The 18,085-nt window shown below is 49.9% G+C and overlaps 2 protein-coding genes across 2 annotated transcripts in view; both read right to left on the bottom strand.

Annotated features, from left to right (window-relative positions):
* HOXC10 (homeobox C10) overlaps window positions 1–4,062 on the bottom strand; it is a 4,163-nt gene extending 101 nt beyond the window's left edge. Inside the window, exons 1-2 of the mRNA XM_031602799.2 lie at window positions 3,261–4,062; window positions 1–243 (exon numbers count right to left, since the gene is read on the bottom strand). The exon at window positions 1–243 is cut by the window's left edge and continues 101 nt beyond it. Coding sequence (XP_031458659.1) covers window positions 1–243; window positions 3,261–4,047 — 1,030 coding nt within the window. The 5' untranslated portion in view covers window positions 4,048–4,062. The remainder of the gene's footprint in view (window positions 244–3,260) is intronic.
* An 11,524-nt stretch (window positions 4,063–15,586) lies between these two features.
* Window positions 15,587–17,876, bottom strand: HOXC11 (homeobox C11). The gene is made up of 2 exons (XM_031602822.1): window positions 17,207–17,876; window positions 15,587–15,819 (listed from the first exon to the last, which is right to left on the bottom strand). The coding sequence occupies exons 1-2, from the start codon at window positions 17,874–17,876 to the stop codon at window positions 15,587–15,589; spliced, it is 903 nt and encodes a 300-aa protein (XP_031458682.1).
* Window positions 17,877–18,085: the final 209 nt, after the last annotated feature.

Here is an 18,085-nt window from a genome sequence, read left to right as displayed (position 1 = left end):
TTCGGTTCTCTCTGTTCATTTTCTTGAGTTTCATCCTGCGGTTCTGAAACCAGATTTTGACTTGTCTGTCTGTCAGGTTAATGCTCTTACTAATCTCCAGGCGGCGCTCACGGGTCAAGTACATATTGAACAAGAATTCCTTCTCCAGCTCCAGCGTCTGGTGCTTGGTGTAAGGACACCTTTTCTTTCTTCCGCTCTTTGCTGTCAGCCAATTTCCTGTAGTGTTTTCTGCCTTTATATCCTCTGTTAAAAATAACATCGTTACATAAGTATCCGGGGAATGGGAAAGAAAACTTACCCGACTGCTGCGCTGGGAGAGAGATCGGCTTCTGCGGCCGAAGCGTTGTGGCATTTAGATCGACTTCGTTATATTTTAATTTAATTTGATTTTTGATTTTTTTGTGTGCGTGTGTTGGGGGGGGGGGGGGGGGGGGAGTAGAAAGCAATTCGCCTCCGGGCAAAAAAAAAAAAAAAAATTAAATTATAAAGTATAAAAAGAAAAGGAAACGGGGCGATGTGTTCTGTACGGGTGCAGGAAAGGAGTGGGTTCGGAAAGGGGCAAAGATGTGGGAGCGGCCGCTCACCTCCACCTCCGAGCGCGGAAATTCCGCACCCCGAGGCGCAGTTTTACGCGGGGGAGGGGCGGCCCCCGCCTCCCCGGGCCCTCGGGGGCTCAAACCGCAGTTCGGCCCCAAATGAAACCCCAAATCCGGGCATCCCCGTGAGGCTTTCGGAGCCCTTGTGCGGTTTTTGGAGCCCTCGTGCTTCCTTCTGTTACCCCCCCCCCCGTCCCCCCAAAACCCCCAAAAAATCAAATGAAGCGCAGATGCTGAAATCCACGCCTGACCAAAGCTGCTTCTTCTCGTGGAAAAGAATCTATTTCCCCTCGTTCCCCATTTTTGCCAACGCAGAACAGGGATCGCATGATATAGATTTGCCTTTCTGAGCCGTGCGGGCACGTCTGGGTAAATTCGGAGGTAACTGTAACCCCGCAGACGCTCTCCGCGCTCTCCACACCCGTATCCATACACACACACACACGCGCTGTGCAAAGGCGAACGTATTTCACACGTCCATAAATAAACACGGCAAATACTTGGGCTTTGAATTTGGTCATGAGAAAATCCTGGCACCAACCCCGGGCCAAATATTCGTGTCTGAACGGAGGGGAAGAACGAAGCGGAGCCCGCAATGGTGACAACGTCCCCAGCGCTGCGCGAGTGTCACTTTTGGGAAAGTCGCTGGTTGAAAAGAACTTTATTTAAGCGAACACACCTTGAAAATGTGCTGTGTGACATTGGCACCGCTTTCGCGTTCGGAGAAAACCTTTTTATGTTACCAAGCCCTGGAAATCCCCTTTGAAACCCTATCTTCCCCCAAGTGCTTCGGTTACATTCGAACGTTAAGATCTCTTACCTTCTGCGCGGATAAAATACACACACAGATCAAAAGCAACAAAAGCTGCACCAACATTAACGAAAACTCGAGGCAGAAAGCGTATGGAAAGGAAACAACGACAACAGAAAGGGACAAAATCCGCCCCACGTTGGATCCGACCATTGGAAAACGCTGCAACCGAGGAGGAATTTCTCCCACAACGCGAATATCCGGGCCAAGCGCGCCGTGCACCAACGCACCCGCGTTGAGCTGAGCGTCTGAACCGAAAGGAAACCTTTCTCTCCACCGATTTCATTCCCGATTTCCACCCTCACGACGACCCCGGAGCGATGGGAATCCGCTTTGGGGTCCAGCCCCAACAAACCCTCCCGGTGCAGCGCTTGGTGCAGAGGGGTTTGCAGCGTCGTGGTAACCTTGACGTTGCGTTTTGGTGCAACCCCGGACTCAACCCCTCTCACCGTTCCCCGTTTGGATACGCAGCTCTTTATTATAACAATAATCATCAAAATAATAAAAGGGTGACAAACGGCAGCTCTGCGCTGTGCTTTGAGAAAGGCCGATTTTAGGGGGTGTGGAGGAGGTGGTGAAGGAGAGGGGGAGGGGGGGGGGAAATACGCCAGAAGAGGGGTTCAGCACAGAGATCGCTGTGCACGTTGCACACGGCGGCCACATGCATGCAGCCCCGCATGCACAGCGCTGCACCTTCCTCCATCTCCCTCCCTCAGCGCAGCCCCGCACACAAATTCCCACCCGCGCTTCGATCCGCTTAAATCTGCGCGGCTTTCTCTCGCGTTTTCACCCCGACATTCGAACGCGTTTCGACGCGTCCCGTTGGCATCACCTCCGTTTATTGATCCCAGAACAGCCCTGGCACCCGGGGCAGAATCAGACCCACGTCTTCAAACGCACACAGCCTCACACACTCACACACACACAGATTTTTCTTTTTTGTTTCAGCGCATATGCAATCTCCACCGCGAAAATAAAATGTGGCAAATGAAAGACTCTTTTCAGACCGTCCCAAACTTAAAACATCTGCTCAACACATCGAAGCATTGGGTTTTTTTTTTTTTTTTTTTTTCCTTTTCTCCAACGAGACTTCAATTCGCCAAGAAAGAAAAAAAGAAATCCTTTTTTCCTCTCCGAGCCCCAACGAGAACCTCAGCGCCCGAACGAGGCGCAGCGCACAGATCCGGGCTGCGATGTTCGCCGCAAGCAAAACGGCGTTTTCTCCCCTATTTTTTTACCCCTTTCTTCCCAAAGGTCGAAGCCCAAAAAGGACCCCGTCCGCTCCTCTCGCGGATGCGGAGCGTTTTGAGCGGAGAGAGGAAAGAAGGGAAGGGGGAAAAAAATCGGGTTCAGCCGCCCTGAGAAACAGCACCAGTTCACAGCAGCCCCGAAACGACCCCTCCCCCAAACAACCCCGGATCCGCCGCGATATCGCAATCTTTACAAATCCTCCTCATCTCAACGCGCGTTCAAAGGACATTTTTTTTTTCTTCCATAAGCACACGCACAGCGATTTGGTTTTTTTTTTCCCCTCAATGCACACAACGAGAGGACGCGTTCCCAATGAGCGGATCGCTCTTTACAAACCCCCCCCCATCCCCTCCTCCAACCTCCCCAAAACATCTCCAATATACACATTTTTAAATATACGTTTCCAATCGGAACAAATCTCTGTTTTTTTGTTTTTTCCAAAGCCAGCGACAACGCACAGACACAAAACCAACATTATTGTGCCCATCTCTGGAGCACACAGAGCGCGCACCGCCGCATATCCGTATCACTGCTATTCTCACAGCCATGGACGATTTACTAATTGCTGAAATTAGCGACTTGATAATGAATGATTCCCTTACCTTTTGCTTCATTGTCAGAATTGTCAGTGCTGGTGTCAGTGTTTTTATTCAGCTCTTTCTCTGCTTCCGAAGGGCTGATTTTGGGTGCTGGGGCGCTTTTTTCTGTTTTAATTTCGTTCGTGGATGTGTTCTGAGTATTATCTGTTTTTGTGTTTTCGGGGAAACTCACTTTAGCCACCGGGGGCGGAGGAGGAGGAGGAGGAGGAGGTGGTGGTGCTGGTTCCAGATGCTCGTTCCTTGGGTTCAGGCTCGCCCTGGATTCAAAACTTGCCTCAAACTCATTTGGATTGCTGCAGTTTGACGTCTTCTCCATGGAGGGGTAACCTTGGCTTGCTCGGTAGTAGCTAGGAACGGGGACTTCATGGTCATTTAGGCAAGGCTCAGGCATTTGGTTGGGATAGAGGGCTGCCTCTGTGGCATTTTTAGCCCTTTTGTCAGCGTTATACATACAGCAAACATTCTCTTCCTTGACATTGGTTGGGAAGGAGCAGGATGGGAGCTGTCTTGCAACAGGTTGCTCGATCCTGTACGTATTTTTGGGGTCACACCAAGTGTCTAGCTGAGAAAGGTAAGATGGATAGGTGCTGAGAGACAAGGTAGCGCTATTCACCTCGTCCCTTTTGGAAAGAGACGGGATAATTCCACAGTTCCTCATGACTCCGCAGCTGAAATCGCTCCCAGGCTGCATGTACATCCCTTGGCTGGAGGAATAATTCTCCCCTCTACAGGTACCGGCCAACGAGTCCATCAAAAACGAGTTAGAAGTCACATTGTTGGGACATGACATTTTCAGAGAGGGTTTTTAAGGAGGAATACTCCAGCCAGGGGCTGACATCTTTTTTTTAGGGGGAAAAAATATCAAGCACCATAATTATCCACGCATCGGTCCCCCCCCCCACCCCCCCCACGTGATGCCCAGGCCAATGAGGATTGAAAATGGCCTTGATGATTCAGACGGGGCCGACGTCACGGGGGTCAAGTTGTCGGGACCGGGAGCGGCACCGGTGGAGCAACAGCGACATCTGCCAGCACCGGGCCGGGACCTTCACGTTGAACAAAGGCACGGAGCCCCTCCGTCCCCCCACCTCCCCCCCCCCACCTCCCCCTTTTTCATCCCCCTCCGTTCCCCTCCCGCCCGTTTGTTTACCAACGGAGCCCCGCGTGGAAAAGGGGGCAAAGGGAAAAAAAAATAATAATAATCATAATAAATACAGATAGATAGATAGCTGATAGATGAATCGAGAGATCCCCGCTATTTAAAAAATAAAAACACACAACGAGAAAAAGCGGGTGGGTTTTCTTTTATTCCCCCCACCCCCGAGCAAAATAAATAAATAAAAAATGGGGAGGGGGGGGGGGATTGATATTGAAAAACGTCTCAGCTCCCCCACTCTCCTTTTCCCCCTTTTGTTTCTCTCCGTGCTTTCTCGCACTTTCCTCTTTGCGCCCCAAAAGCGATCGCAATTGGAATTATTGCCTCTCCCCCCCCCGTCGCCCCCCCCTACCACCACCACCACCTTCTCCCCTTCGTTCCCGGCCTCCCCCACTCCGTCCCCCTCCCTCCCCCCCACCCGTCGCCCCATCGAGCTGCCCTCATTTCTCCCATCTCTGCTCGTTTTGGGTTCTAACGAAGAGGATTTGGGGTTCGCGGGGAGGGGCGCGGGGGTCGCGATGGGAGCCGCTTTGTTTTTGCAGCTTCGAGGGAGAAAGCGGGGGGGGGGGGGGGGGAGGGAAAAACGGGGCAAAAATAAAGGATCCTCTCTCTGCCTTCACCCCGCGTTCCCTAAAAGCCCGAAGCTCCTTTAGCAGGTTGGATATTTCCCCCAAACATCCCCCTTTTTATTATTATTTTTTTAACATTTTCTTTTATTTCTACATCTAATGAATGAGAAACACGGTTCCAAACCGAGGTCGGCTCTTCGTCCCCCCGCTTCCCCCCGCTGCTTTTGTCGTTCCCTTTAGCGAAGGACGCAGCTTTTTTTAATTATCCACTTTCATTCCCAACCCGCCTTCGGTTTCTGCGCCGCGATGGCATCGTGGTGCCGCGCACAGGAATTCCTCGTGGGGGGAAAGCGGGGGTCGAGGGGCTCCGAGGGGGCTGCGGCCGCAGGTTCTCTCCCATCTCCCCTCTCTGTGTCTCCTTCTCTCTGTTTCCCTTCAGGAAATTACAAACGGGGGGGGGAGAGAGAGCAAAAAAAAAAACAACCCCAAAACCCACCACCAAACCACCCCCAACCCGGGTTGCACCACTGCGCATCACGCAGGAAGCTTTTGCAAACTGAAAGTTGCCCGTTTTGTTCGGATTTTATTGCGTCTAAATGGAGATAAACACGTATAGATTTTTCCTGGTGGAGGCAGAGCGAAGAAAGTTACTTTTCTCCCCAATTTATCCGCTCTCTTCTTTTGTGTGCGCAACGCGATGGGCGCTCAAGTTGATGTTTGCTTTTAAATTGCACCATTTCCGAGCAGGGTTTGGTGCTTTCAATGCGACGGGATCGAAACCTTCGCGGTTCCGTCCTCAGCATTTCCCCCTTTGTGGGGTATTTCACAAATTGAGCGTCGAGCTCTATAGATTTTATCTTTTTAAAGCATTTTTTTTCGGCGTTTTGTAGCGCTGGCGGGTGAAGTTTGATGGCGGCTGAGAGCGATGGAGAATAAAGAAATAAAAAGAGCGATGGCCGAGAATTTCAAGATCATTACGGTTAGAAAGAGACGGGTTCAGAGTCATTTTCAAGGGAAACAAAAAGAAAACGCCACAAAGAAGAAAACGTCACCTTCCGTGTGGAAAAAGGGGGAGGGGGGGGGGAGGCAAAAATAGAAAGAAGAAGAAGAAAAAAAGAGGAGAGGAGGGAAAAAAAAAAGAGGAAAAAAGGAGAATTGGAAGAAAGGAATGGGGGAAAAAGGGGGGGAGGGGGAAGGGGAAAAGGGATGAAGGGGGGGGGGGGGGAGGAAAGGGAGCAAAATCGCGGAGGGGGAAAAAAAAAAAGTTCATTGTAAGGCAGAAAGTGGAACTTGACCGTTTGGGTGATTTGTAACGGTTCCGAGCGGAGTCCCACCGAAATATTCTCACGTCTGCAAAACCCGTTTTCCCAAAGATTACCGAAAGAGGGGCCGTAAACCCCCCCCAAACCCCCCCCCTTCCCCACCACCACCACCCAGGCTTTGCGTTAGGAGGACTTGAGGGTCTCCCCTCCGCCCCAGTGCCACCAATTCCCGTCTCTTAGGCCGAGAAAAGCCTCCCAGTGCGCTCCCCGATTTCGCGTGCTCTCTTTCTGCTGCACACTAAAAGCTTTTCGTCGGCTGCAGACGCCATTTGGTTCCCCTGGAAAGCTATTTGCGACTTTATTGCCTCTATTTGTGTTATCTGCATAGGTCTTTTTAAAACAGTTTGATAGAAATCGTTCGGTTTTATGATATCCAACGAAAATTCCACATAATATTTATAAGCAAAGGATAAAACTTTAGTGTGGGAGCCAATATTTTCTCATTTATAGGTGATGAAATTAAAGACCAATGCAATTTTGTGTTATATTGCTTTTTTCCACCCCCCCCCCACCCCCCCCTTCACCCCCCTCTCCCCGGTTTGATTTTTTTTTCCCCCCTTTTCTACTTTACTTTTGCAACCGATGCGGCCGCTCGGTAATTCACACCGCTCAGCCCAACTGTTCCACGTGTGCTCTTTTTTTTTTTTTTTTTTTTTTACCCTGGGGGGGGGCTGGGGGGGGGACACACCAAAATTTGTCCCCTTCTCTCCCTGCGTTGTCCTCCCCCAGGTTCAAAGTGTGGCCCCGATTTTTCGCCCTATTTCCCGGTGTGCTTTTCTCGAAGCAGAGCCGGTCGAATTGCATCGCACGGCGAAACGTGGCATTAAATCCGAATTTTCTCCTCCGCAAAGGAGGGCATCACCTCGAGCGAAGCTCCTCCAGGTCGCAGAGAGGGAAAGCGGCGGTGGAATCCCCATCTTTTATGAACGTGTAAATGCTGGGAGTGTAAAATGAAGATTTACACCGCGCACGGGGGGTTTCGGTCACCGCTTTTTGCAGAGCGGAGCTTCGATGAGGTGATGGGGAGGTTCGGAAGCAGCTCCGCAAGTTGCTCGTCAGCATCTTCGGGAGCAAAAAAAAGGCCGAGGAGGTGAAAAAGAGTTGCGTTGGTCAAAGTGTTCCGCGGGGGTCACGTAAAACTTGGCCGGGTTGGGGCTTTTTTGGGCCGTGGCAATGGAGAGTTGGCGTTAGAGAGCGGCACGGAGGCGTCTCCGGGCGAGGGAATATTGTTTAAGGTTCAAAATAATTAGAAGTATGATAAACATGGGTCATTAATGGGAAGGGAAATAAAATTCATCAGCCTAAGTGGAACCCCCGTTGGGAAAAATGCTTCGCTCTAATTACAGAAAATAAATACGAACAAACGCTATTAAAACTTAAAAGGGGAACCTCTGCCCGCCGCGAGGGCTTTCAGAACGCGCTGCGGGTTTTTACGCACTTTTCGGGGGCGCGGATCCAAAGCTGAGGGATGAGGACAGATCCCGGATCGGAACCTCAAAGCGGACCGAACTGCCCTCCTTCTGCGGCCCGACGGAGGATGGGGCGGCCCCGGCTCCTCCATTGTCCCCATACCGACCCCAAAGGAGCGGAGGGAAGAGGGGAGCAGAGGGCAGAGGGACATCGAAGCCCCTCTGGCGCAGCACCGCGTCAATGCGGACCATTGGAAGAAGACAAAGGATCCCTCAGACTTTTCTCGTGGTTGTTCTACCTGTCCCCTTTTCAATCTAATTATTTAACCGTGAGTTATGTGGAGAAAGCGCTTCTTACGCCCATTGTATTTTTTAGCAAGTTTTCTTACCGTTTTATGACAAACATTCATTTTCGCTTGGAAGAAGTGTTTGGTAGCAACACTTTAATGATTACCTTAAATTTGTATTTCTGCCCGGCATTATGCCCCGTGTTGTAGCGGAAATAATTCTGATTTATGACAAAGTACACTGGAGTACAATAACAGCGATGCAAAAATAAAACCCACGCCTTTATATGTTGGCTTAGAAACTGTAAACTATCACCACAAGAAATCTATCAAACTTTACAATCCCTCTTACCCCGCTTCCTTCTTTCGGAGTAACTTAAGTCAAAGAGTTATGGAATGATATTATGTTCCTTGAGGTGGTATTGAAAACCGTGTTGGAGCCGTTCGACCCCCAACATCGAGGGCTGCGGGGACCCAAAATCGAGCTCGGAGTTCGGACCCCTCCTTTTGATGACGGGGAGCGAATTTGCGCAGCGTAATTCATAGATGGGAAAGAGCACGAAGGTGACCCGGGGATTTGGGGAGAGTTTATTCGGTGTTGAAATGTTCCCGTGAATTTTTCCAACAAAGTTCTGTAGCACATCTCCTCCCCCGCCCCCCCCCCCTCCAAAAAAAAAAAAAAAAAAAAGGAAAAAGAAAGAAAGAAAGGTGGGGGGGAAGAGGGGGGGTTACGGCAGAGCTTTGGAAAAGGGAATTGTGGCACTGGTGGGGAATGAAAGGTGTTTGTGTGCGGGCAATGCGCTGCGGTTTGGAACCCGGGGGAGTAACGGAGCTTCGGATGGAGATGCGGAGAGACCCCGTTAAGTTAAAGGAGAGTTGAAAAAGGCGCAGAGTAACGCAAAGGTAAAAAAAAAAAACAAAAACCAAAAAACAAAAAACGCGAGCAATGAGGGAAAGGCTGCAATGCGGCTCCGGGAGCTCAACGCAGCCTCTATCCCCCCCAAAACTCCGATTTTTTCGCGTCTGACGATGGGAAAAAGGATTTCTTTCCAAATTTGGGCCAAAGCTGTGAACGGGGGTGCGTGGAGGTGGTGATGGGGGGCAGCTCCGCTCCTTTAAAAGCTCCCCAATGGACATCGGTGCTCCGATGACCGCTGGAACCGAAGCCGGGGAGCGCAGCGGGGATGGGCGCTCAGCGCTCCGGTTTGTGGTGGAACACGAAGAGCAATTGGGAAGGGGGTAAAAATATATATACATATATATAATATCGGAATTAAATCCAATCTCACACCTCCAGCCTTGAAATGATCTGCGGGTACGGGAGCTGTGGGGCTTCGTTGGGTTGCAGACCCCCCAAAATTGAGGATCTCCACTTTCCAAACACGGGCACCGCCGCTTGAGGTCGGGACTACAGAGAACCGTAAGAGAGAATTTGGGGGTAAAAAATAACAGTAATTTTTTTTTTTTTAATCATCGGGGTTCTCCTTTATTTTTATTATTTTTTTTATTTTTTATTTGATTTTTTTTTCCCATACCTGAAACCATTGCCTGGGAGATAAACGCGGCTATCTCTGCTTTCTTCATCTCCCGCTGTTTGCGGCCCCAAACACAGAGTTTGGCCGTCGTTTGCGCCCTCACATACGGTTTATATCAAACACATCTTTGGAGCAGAGCGCTGCGGCTCCGCTCAGCCCCTATCACTTCATTCCAGGGAAGGGCTGAGGCCGCTTTTTCGCAATTAAAACGAACGAATTGACTCCGCTACTTGTAGCACATAAACAATTGTAATGTTTACATTCATTCTTTCCCCTTCTACCCCCCTCCTTTCTTCTTTTTCTTTCTATTCCCCCCCCCTCACACACACACACCCTCCCGAAAATGAATAAAGTTTCCTTATGGGCTCCATCAGCAACGTGGTGCAGCCCAATTCCTCCTCTCCAGACAAAAAAAAAAAAAAGAAAGAAAGAAAGAAAAGAAAAAAAAAAAAAGAAAAAGCAAAGCTTATGAGGTCGCAAACCGCATTCTCGTGGTTTCATGTTGTAATTTAGGACTTATCAAAAGCAGAGGAACGTGCTCCGGTCCCACATATGCTGCGCATCCGCAGATCCCCAACTTTATGAAAGGCGGATAAGGCCTTAATGAGCCGCCATTTTGGGGCAAAATCATAGAACTCATCGTTTTCTTATTTTCTCGGGCAGAAAAACGCTGGGTTTCCCCCCCCCAACCCCAATCCCAACCCTCTTTCCCCCCTCTTCCTTCCCAGAGCTCCGATTAGGGGAACGGTAATTAATAATGATAACTATAAAACTAATAATATTGGAAGAAGGTTGGGGGTGGGGGGGGCTGAAAAATGAAAGAAAAAATAAACCAACCCGAAGCCCGACTTTGCAAACGCTTTGCTTCAAATCTGAGACTTTTTCCCCCGAAGTTTCGCCTCCCCCCCACCCTCCCAACCCCACCTCCCTCCCCGTTTTGCCCGGTGGCTTCTCCCATATTTCAGCCCAGCGCTTCTTCGGGAGATTCGTCTGATCGCTATTCCGAAAGTTAATGGGCCACATGGGTCGGGATGGGGATCCGGATCGGGGGGGAGGTATGGGAGGGGGGGGGACACCGCAGCTTCTGGCCCTGTCCGTCCATCGGGAGCGGCTCCAACAGCTCCACGGACACAAATAAACGCTTCCACCCCGCGATCCGCAGGCGAGGATTAGCTCGATTGATGGTCGATTCGAGTCCTCTTGCCAAAACCACCGCTTTTCTTCTTCTCCTTTTTCTAATCCCGGCTTTGGCTAAGTTGCAAACCAACGTCAAACCCATGAGGAAAAAGTGCAAATGGTCAAAAAGGCCGCATTTTCCCCCCCTCGGCTATTGTGTGCCGCTCTTGCTGAGTGCTTCTGCGAAGTTGCTTATTTACGTGCCACCGAGGAGGTTTCGCTCCTTGCACACACACACACACACACACACACACACACACCTTCAAGGTTACGAGTTCGTGCCCGGCCCTGGGGCACCTTTAGAAGCGTGCAAATGATGCCGCGTGTGCAAACGGTGCTGCTGCATGCGGTGTGCTGTGTGCAAGAGGTGCTGCGTGTGCATGCGGGTGTGCAAAACCCCGGGTAGCACAAGGACAATCCCTGGACACTTTCCTTCTGCAGTTGCAGCTCTTACAGCGGATCCCCCACCCCCCCACCCCCCCCCAACACCGCCTCCCCTTCTCCCTCCCCAGCCAAAAAATGGAAATGATTTGCTTTGTATGGGAGCCGACATAAGTGAACATTATTATCCTGCAAGAAGCCAATTAGGAGCCGCTCCCCTCCACCCCTCACTCCCCCCCCCCCCCTCTCCAAACCCCCCTCGCTCGCCTCCTTCCCTCTCTGCAATATTTCACAACAAAGTAAGCCGGAGCTGAGCCCAATATGTTGGGGATGAAAATGCGGGGAGCGATAGGAAACAGGTTGGGTTGTGTATCACGTGCAAAAGGCCTTCGTAATTAATCGGGGTGTCATTAAGGTGGGCACCGTGGGGGCTTCCCGAAGCTATGGGGGGGGACGGCCGTTGTGATGGACACCCGAAAAGAAACGGAGTTTTTCTGTTGGAGGACCCTCCGCGCGTGCTGGCACAATTAAAAAGTAAAGAATAATTATATATATACATAAAAATAAATAAGACAAAAGAGGAGCGGCGTAGGGAGGGGATCTTGTAAAACTTTTACGCCAAACAAAGTTATAAAAACTTTTTTTTTTCTTTTTTCTTTTGGTGCGTTAAGATATCAAAAGGTTTATGGCAATCATAAAGAGTGCGAGCCGCGCGTGTTAAACCCGCCTCGAAATGCATTAAATACGGAGTTAAATATGGGGCGTCATAAACGGATGGGATGGGATTTGCTGATTATTTTCTTTTTCGGGGGGAAATGTGGGTCCCCCCCTCCCTCCGACCCCCCCCCCCCCCGCGTCCCCGGGGGCGGAGCCGCGACCCACTCCGATTCCGCTTTATTACAAAAGGGTTAAAGGTGATGGACTTGACTTTATTGAAGTTCAAAGACATCATATATTCACATTTTTCTTCCTGTGGGTTTCTCTCTCCCACCTCTACGTCCCCGACGGGATTCGGGAAACCCCTCTCTATAGCGACTTTTGGCCTTTGCCTCTTCCCTACCATCCGGCCCCAAAAAACCTCCATACATCCCCTCCTCATATGGGTGCTGGGGAGACGCACATCTGTCCCATCCCAGCTCTGCCTACGGGCTCCCCATTTCTCCCCACAGCCCCCCCAGCTTGTGCGCTTCCCCCCCCCACCCCTCGCCCTCCCGCAGCCCTTCCACCTCCCCCCCCCTCCCTTTCCCCACGACATTAACAGCCCTTTTCCTACATGGCACTGGTGCTTAATGCTGCTGTAAACTCCCACATGGTCTATAAACTTGGGTTTTACAACTGGCATTCCATTTTAGCTCGCGAAAACTTTGAACTAGGCCTACAGTTTCATTGTGCTGCAGTTGAACTGGGGCCTTTGTGGGGGGGTCGGGTGCGGGGTGGGGGGGGGGGGGAGAGAAGAAGGAGGGAGAGGAAAAAAAAAATCCCTGGGCAAGACTCCCTTATTTGTTTACTATTTACTGCGGAAGTCTTTCCCTTTAGCCAGACGGGGTAATTAAGAAAAATTAAGCTGTTTAGTGCTGCAGCCTTTATTACAATGTCTAGACGAGGCGCTTTTGTCCGGACAGCCGCTGCTGTTACGGAGCATTAACTGCCGCTCTGACCCCGCGAGGTGCACCTCATTGCACCTCTCTCTGGTTTTCCTAACCTTGGGAAGCTTTGGCAAACACTCATTAAAGAGAGGTGCTGCGGGGTGGCCCCGTGAATGGTGAGGGAAGATGGCTCCGATCCTTCTCTCCCCCTCCTTTCTCCCCCCCCACCCTTTCCTTCTCCTTCCTCCCCATCTCCATCTCATCCCGAACCCCTCCCCGTAATTTTTTTTTTTTTTATCAGAAAGGAAAACCCTCGGGGTGACATTTCCAAACGTGGACAATCGTCCTTTCAACCCGTGCGCTATTTGCTTCTTCTAAAATAATAATAAATAAATACGAGAAAATAAAGAGGCTCTTTGCCATCTCCCCCCCCTCCCCTCGCTAACCTCCCCCCCCACACACACACACCGCATTTTTTTTTTTTCCCCTTTTTCCCCCTCCCTTTCCCACTCTGTTAATGAGAACCATCCCCACCGACATCCCCTCGTGGCGGAGGAACGGCTCTATCACGAGAACCGAACTGGGTTCCCATTCCTTCTCCCTTCGGGCTGTGCGTGTGCGCAAACGGGGAGCGTTTCGGTGGGTTCCATTTATTTTAATCCCCCTCCCTACCCTTCTCTCTTCCCCCCCCCCCCCCCCCCCCCCCCCCCCCCCACCTCAAACCGCTGTCAAATAAAATCAGAACACACCATCAAAGCGCTTTCGTTCCACAAGGGCTGTATTTAAAAGCGACGATGAGAATTTTACAGGAACACGCTCAATGGATGGGAATACGATGCGTTGTTTCTTTGCTGCCGGTTTTGGGCTTTTTTTTTTTTTTTTCCTTTCTTTTTTTTCTTCCATCCTCTCTTCTATTTATTTATTTTTTTATCACCCCCCCCTCCCCTCTCCCCCCCCTCCCTTTCGTCCATATGCACGATCCCATCGCTCCACATTGAGGGGAGAGCGTTCAGATCGAGCCGGACCCCCCCCCCCCAAAAAAAAAACCCCCCAAACCAACGCTCCCAACCGCAGCGTTGACCCCAAACTCGTGCGCCGCGTCTTCTTTGTCCTCGAAAACGTTGTGTGGCTGCGAGACAGGAAGAAAAAAAAAGTCATTGTGAGAACAGAGGGGGGGGGGGGGGGGGGGGAAGAAAAAAAATGACGGTGATGCCCCCGTGCATGGGATTGAACTTGTTTTCTTAAGCAGGAATCGAAGGACTTGACTTTGTATTTGCGCTCTGCAGGGAGAAGGTGAGGTGTCCTTTAGGAAAAGCAGCTCCTCGGTGCCATTCGTTTCATTTCAAAGGAACGAACAGAAAGAGAACGTGAGGGATTGTTGTGGCAAAAAGAAAAAAAAAAAAAAGAAAAAGGGAGGAAAAAAAACCCACAAAGATGAATTGAAGCCGGAAAATAAAAGAGGAGCCGAACTGAGGGCCGAGAAAAAACCCATCCATGGCGGTTCGGTGCCGAAACCTCGCAGCAAAACGTGGGTTTAGAGGCGAAGGTCTCCACGAATCCCGCTCCTCTCGGAGCAGATTGCAGCGCCATGAATATGGATGATGAGATTTCGGAGATGTTCGCAGGTATTTAAAACCCCGACAGAAGAAAAACCCGCACCGCAATGACCGCAAAGAGGCTTTTAAGGGGGGAATTCTAATAAAATGGTCAAATAAAATCATAATGTAGAACAGCTTGCGATGTCTTTATTTGCCACAGAATTTCACAGAGGATTCCGGGGATTCACTTTTACATACACAAAGAATTATCTTTTTTTTTTTTAATTATTATTATTTTTTTTTCCGGGATTTTTTTTTTCCTGTTGTTTTCTCTCGTCGTTCTTCGTCTCCCATTTCCAGACAAAGAAAAAAAAAAAAAAAAAGGAATAAGAAATAAAAAGGAAGGAAAAGAAAAAGGGAAGAAGAAGAAGAAGAAGAAAAAAAAAAAGCTACGAATTTTATTTACAAACCATTTCGGTTATCGCAAACGTTTTTTTCTTTTGGTTTCAAAACCCCCCCCTTCTCCCCCCACAACACCTCCCACTCAACACGAACCTCACGGAATACATGTATATATATACACACAGGCTCTGTCCCGTGTATATATGCATATATATATTCTATACATACAAAGGGTGCTTTGGGGGGGTGGGGGGGGGGGGGTGAGAATCTTCGTTCTGCTCGCAGGCAGGGATTTAAATTAGGGTTCGGCTTTTGGCCATGGGGAGGAGGAAGGGCACGGAGGAGCGGGGGGTGCGATGTGCAAACGGGGACACACGCGTTGTGTGTTTCACACTCACACTCAAACTCACGCTCACACTCACCCCCAGCCGTAGGGATGTGATCCTAAAGGGAAGATTTTGGCCGCTCTTGGGATAACACAGCCGCGTTGTGAAGTCACAACAACACCCGCCCAGCGCTGCGATGCATTCAGAGGGACGGGGGGTTGGGGGGGGGTGGGTGGGTGGGGGGCGGCCAATCATCATCGCCATCAGAATAACAATAATAATAATAATAATAATAATAATTAACAAAAAATCAAGGAAGAAGAAGAAGAAGAAGGGGGAGGAGGGAGGAGGGGTGGGAAGGGAGGAATCCCATCTCGTTCAGGCAAAAAAAAAAGAGGCCAAAAAAAAAGAAAAAAAAAAAAAAGTTAAATAAAATGTTCGTGGAATTCGAGTCCTTGAGCGGTTTGGTAAATGAAAGAAGGTTTCGCTCCTTTTGTTACTCTGAACTGTCCCAGACATAGAAATGTAAGTAACGAAAAGGCTCAAACTTGGAGGTTGCTTTGTCGGCTTGAAAGGGCAAAGCCACGCGTGCGGCTGTTCCTTCCCGAAACGCTTCGCCAGCAGAGGGGATTACAAAGATGTTCACAATAAGGGATTTCCAGAGAAATACTGCAGGCGGTCTCTGCTTAATTTTTTTTCTTTCATCCTTCTGTTCTGAAACCAGATTTTAACCTGTCGGTCAGTGAGATTCAGCATCCGAGACAACTGGAGCCTCTTTTCTTTGTTTATATAGACATTGAAGAAGAATTCTCTCTCCAGCTCTCTGATCTGGAATTTCGAATAGGGGCACCTCTTCTTCCTCGTTCGGGGAGCACCTTAAAAGAACCAGAAGGCAGCGTAAACATCCCGAGGAAAAGCAACACACGGCCTCACCTTCGAGCTGCCCACATAGATGGGGGCCGGGGGGAAAGGGGGGGGGTTAACCAAGGGGAGATCTCAGCTCGGAGGTGAGGTGATAAGGGGTCTTCGCGATCGCTTTTGCCACTGCACGGGCTTGAAGCCCAGAAAGGGACCCCAGTGCAGCTGCATTTTGAGTACGGAGGGATTATTTTGACAAAGAGCAGCCCGGGATTGAAGGCAGCGGTGCAGGAGCAGCTGTGCAGGGAAAGCGAGGAAAAAAAGAGAGCGCACGCTCGGCTGCAAATCTGTTATCTGTATAGAAACAGCATGAGAGAGGTCGGAATTATAGGAACTAGATATGATGTTCCGCATAAGTTTCTGATTAACTCCAGTCCTCGCCACACACGCAAAAAGGAATCAAAGTCAAAGAGAACTTCGCATCTGAGCCGCAAACGGGGACTTTCTGCTGCTCACGAAAGCAAAGAGGGAAACAAAACAAACCTTCCCTGTGCCAAAAAAAAAAAAAAAAGAGAAAGAAAGAAAAAGAAAGAGAGCCCCACGCTCAACCCTGGCTTGCAAAGTTGCCTGGATGGAGCGCTTTAAAAGCTGCCTGGAAATGAGGGTGAATGCAGGGAGAAGAGCCGAGCAAAGCATCGCACGTCGGTCGGACAAAGCCGGGCGCTGCTCCGGCCTTGCGGGGGGAAAAAAGCTTTAAACAGAAAGTCCGAAGCAAACGCTCCGCGGATTCCGCAGCTTTCCAACAACAAACCCCCCCCCTCTGCCACCCTCCCACCCCCCCCCCCACCCCCTCCCTCAGCACCACACCCCCACCGAGAGAAAAGACTCACCATACAGTTTTAATTTATATTAAAAAAAGAGATGAGGATAACGCATAGATATTAAAAAACAAAACAAAACAAAACAAAACCAACAAGAAAAAAAAGCCACGCACCGCACGCATCTCAGCGCCTACAAGAGAGCGCAGGCAGCGGAGCAATGTTCTGCCCAATTGCCTTTTACCCTCCGCAACCCGGGACCAAATCCTTTTAAAATGCTCATGTAAGTTCATGATCAAAGTTAATATTTGTCACGACGGCGTGCTTTTAAAATTTCACAGACTCGGAGATGCTGTGTCTGCTGCCTAACATCTCCTTTTTTTTTTTTTTTTTTCTCTCTCTCTCTTTTTTTTTTTTTTTTTTTGTTCCAAAGAGCTTTTCCCATCGTAAAAATTCTTCTCGTTGGAAGAAAGAGCTTTGTAGGTTATAATAAAATCCTTTGAATGCTTATAAAACTCCACATAAAATTTGACCGACAAAACACACGGGCTAGTCCCTTAACCTTTCCGTTTACTGCTCTACCTACTCGAATTGCTGCTTTTGCTTCCTTCCTTGTTGACAGAGGAGGACGAGGCTGAAGAGCCGGGAGTTGTGTTCTCCTCTTCGTCTTCCGGGTCCATCCCCGTTTCTCCGCGGGATGACAGCGCGTGGCTTTGGGGCTCAGTCTCCCCTTTGCCCTCTCCTTTCTGCCCGCAGCTTTCGGTCGGGTTTTCCGCCCCGCAATACGCGTTTTCGAAGAATCGGTCGAAACCTTGGGGCAGGACCGTGTTTTTGTTCATGCCGCCGTAGAATCCCGTCGGTGCCGGGTGGTTGGAGCTGGGGTGGTGGTGGCTGTAAGCGCTCTCGTTTTTCATTAGCATTTCGGTCATGGTGGAAGGCGGGATGCACTCTCTATGCATCAGATCTTCTGCGGAATAACACGACGCGTAATTGCTTCTATGGTGCCATTTACTGGAGGGGTCTAGACCATAGGAGACCTCTCGCACGGGCTGCGAGAGGTTGGTGGAGTACGGGTAGGAGATTTGGCGAGAGGGGGCCTGTGGCAGGAAAGATGACACAGTTGAAAATTCGGGGACGTAATAGGTACAGCTGGGGAGGTAGAGGTTGGAAGCGCAACCCGCCCGCTCTCCAAACTCAGCGCTCCTCTCTTTACGCGACTGGGAGCAGAAGTTGCCCAGATTCACTGAGTTAAACATCTTTCTCCTTTTCTCGCTCCTATAGATAGATGTTTTGGATCCGATGTGCGGAGGGGAAAAAATTTGGGAAGGCGAGATGACGCGCGATCCGTCTTAGTCGCTCCGGAGGAACACGTGATCCAAAGTAGATATTGTCATATATCAGTTTGGAGCACTTAGATGCGTAGGAGTGGTTCACTTAGGTAAGATCTCAGAGGTTCAAACGATTG

Source organism: Phasianus colchicus, chromosome 33 (genome assembly GCF_987193195.1).
Source record: "Phasianus colchicus chromosome 33, bPhaCol1.hap1.1, whole genome shotgun sequence".
Classification (NCBI taxonomy): domain Eukaryota; kingdom Metazoa; phylum Chordata; class Aves; order Galliformes; family Phasianidae; genus Phasianus; species Phasianus colchicus.
Note: the sequence above shows the minus strand (reverse complement) of the source record. Positions and strands in the feature narration are given on the sequence as shown.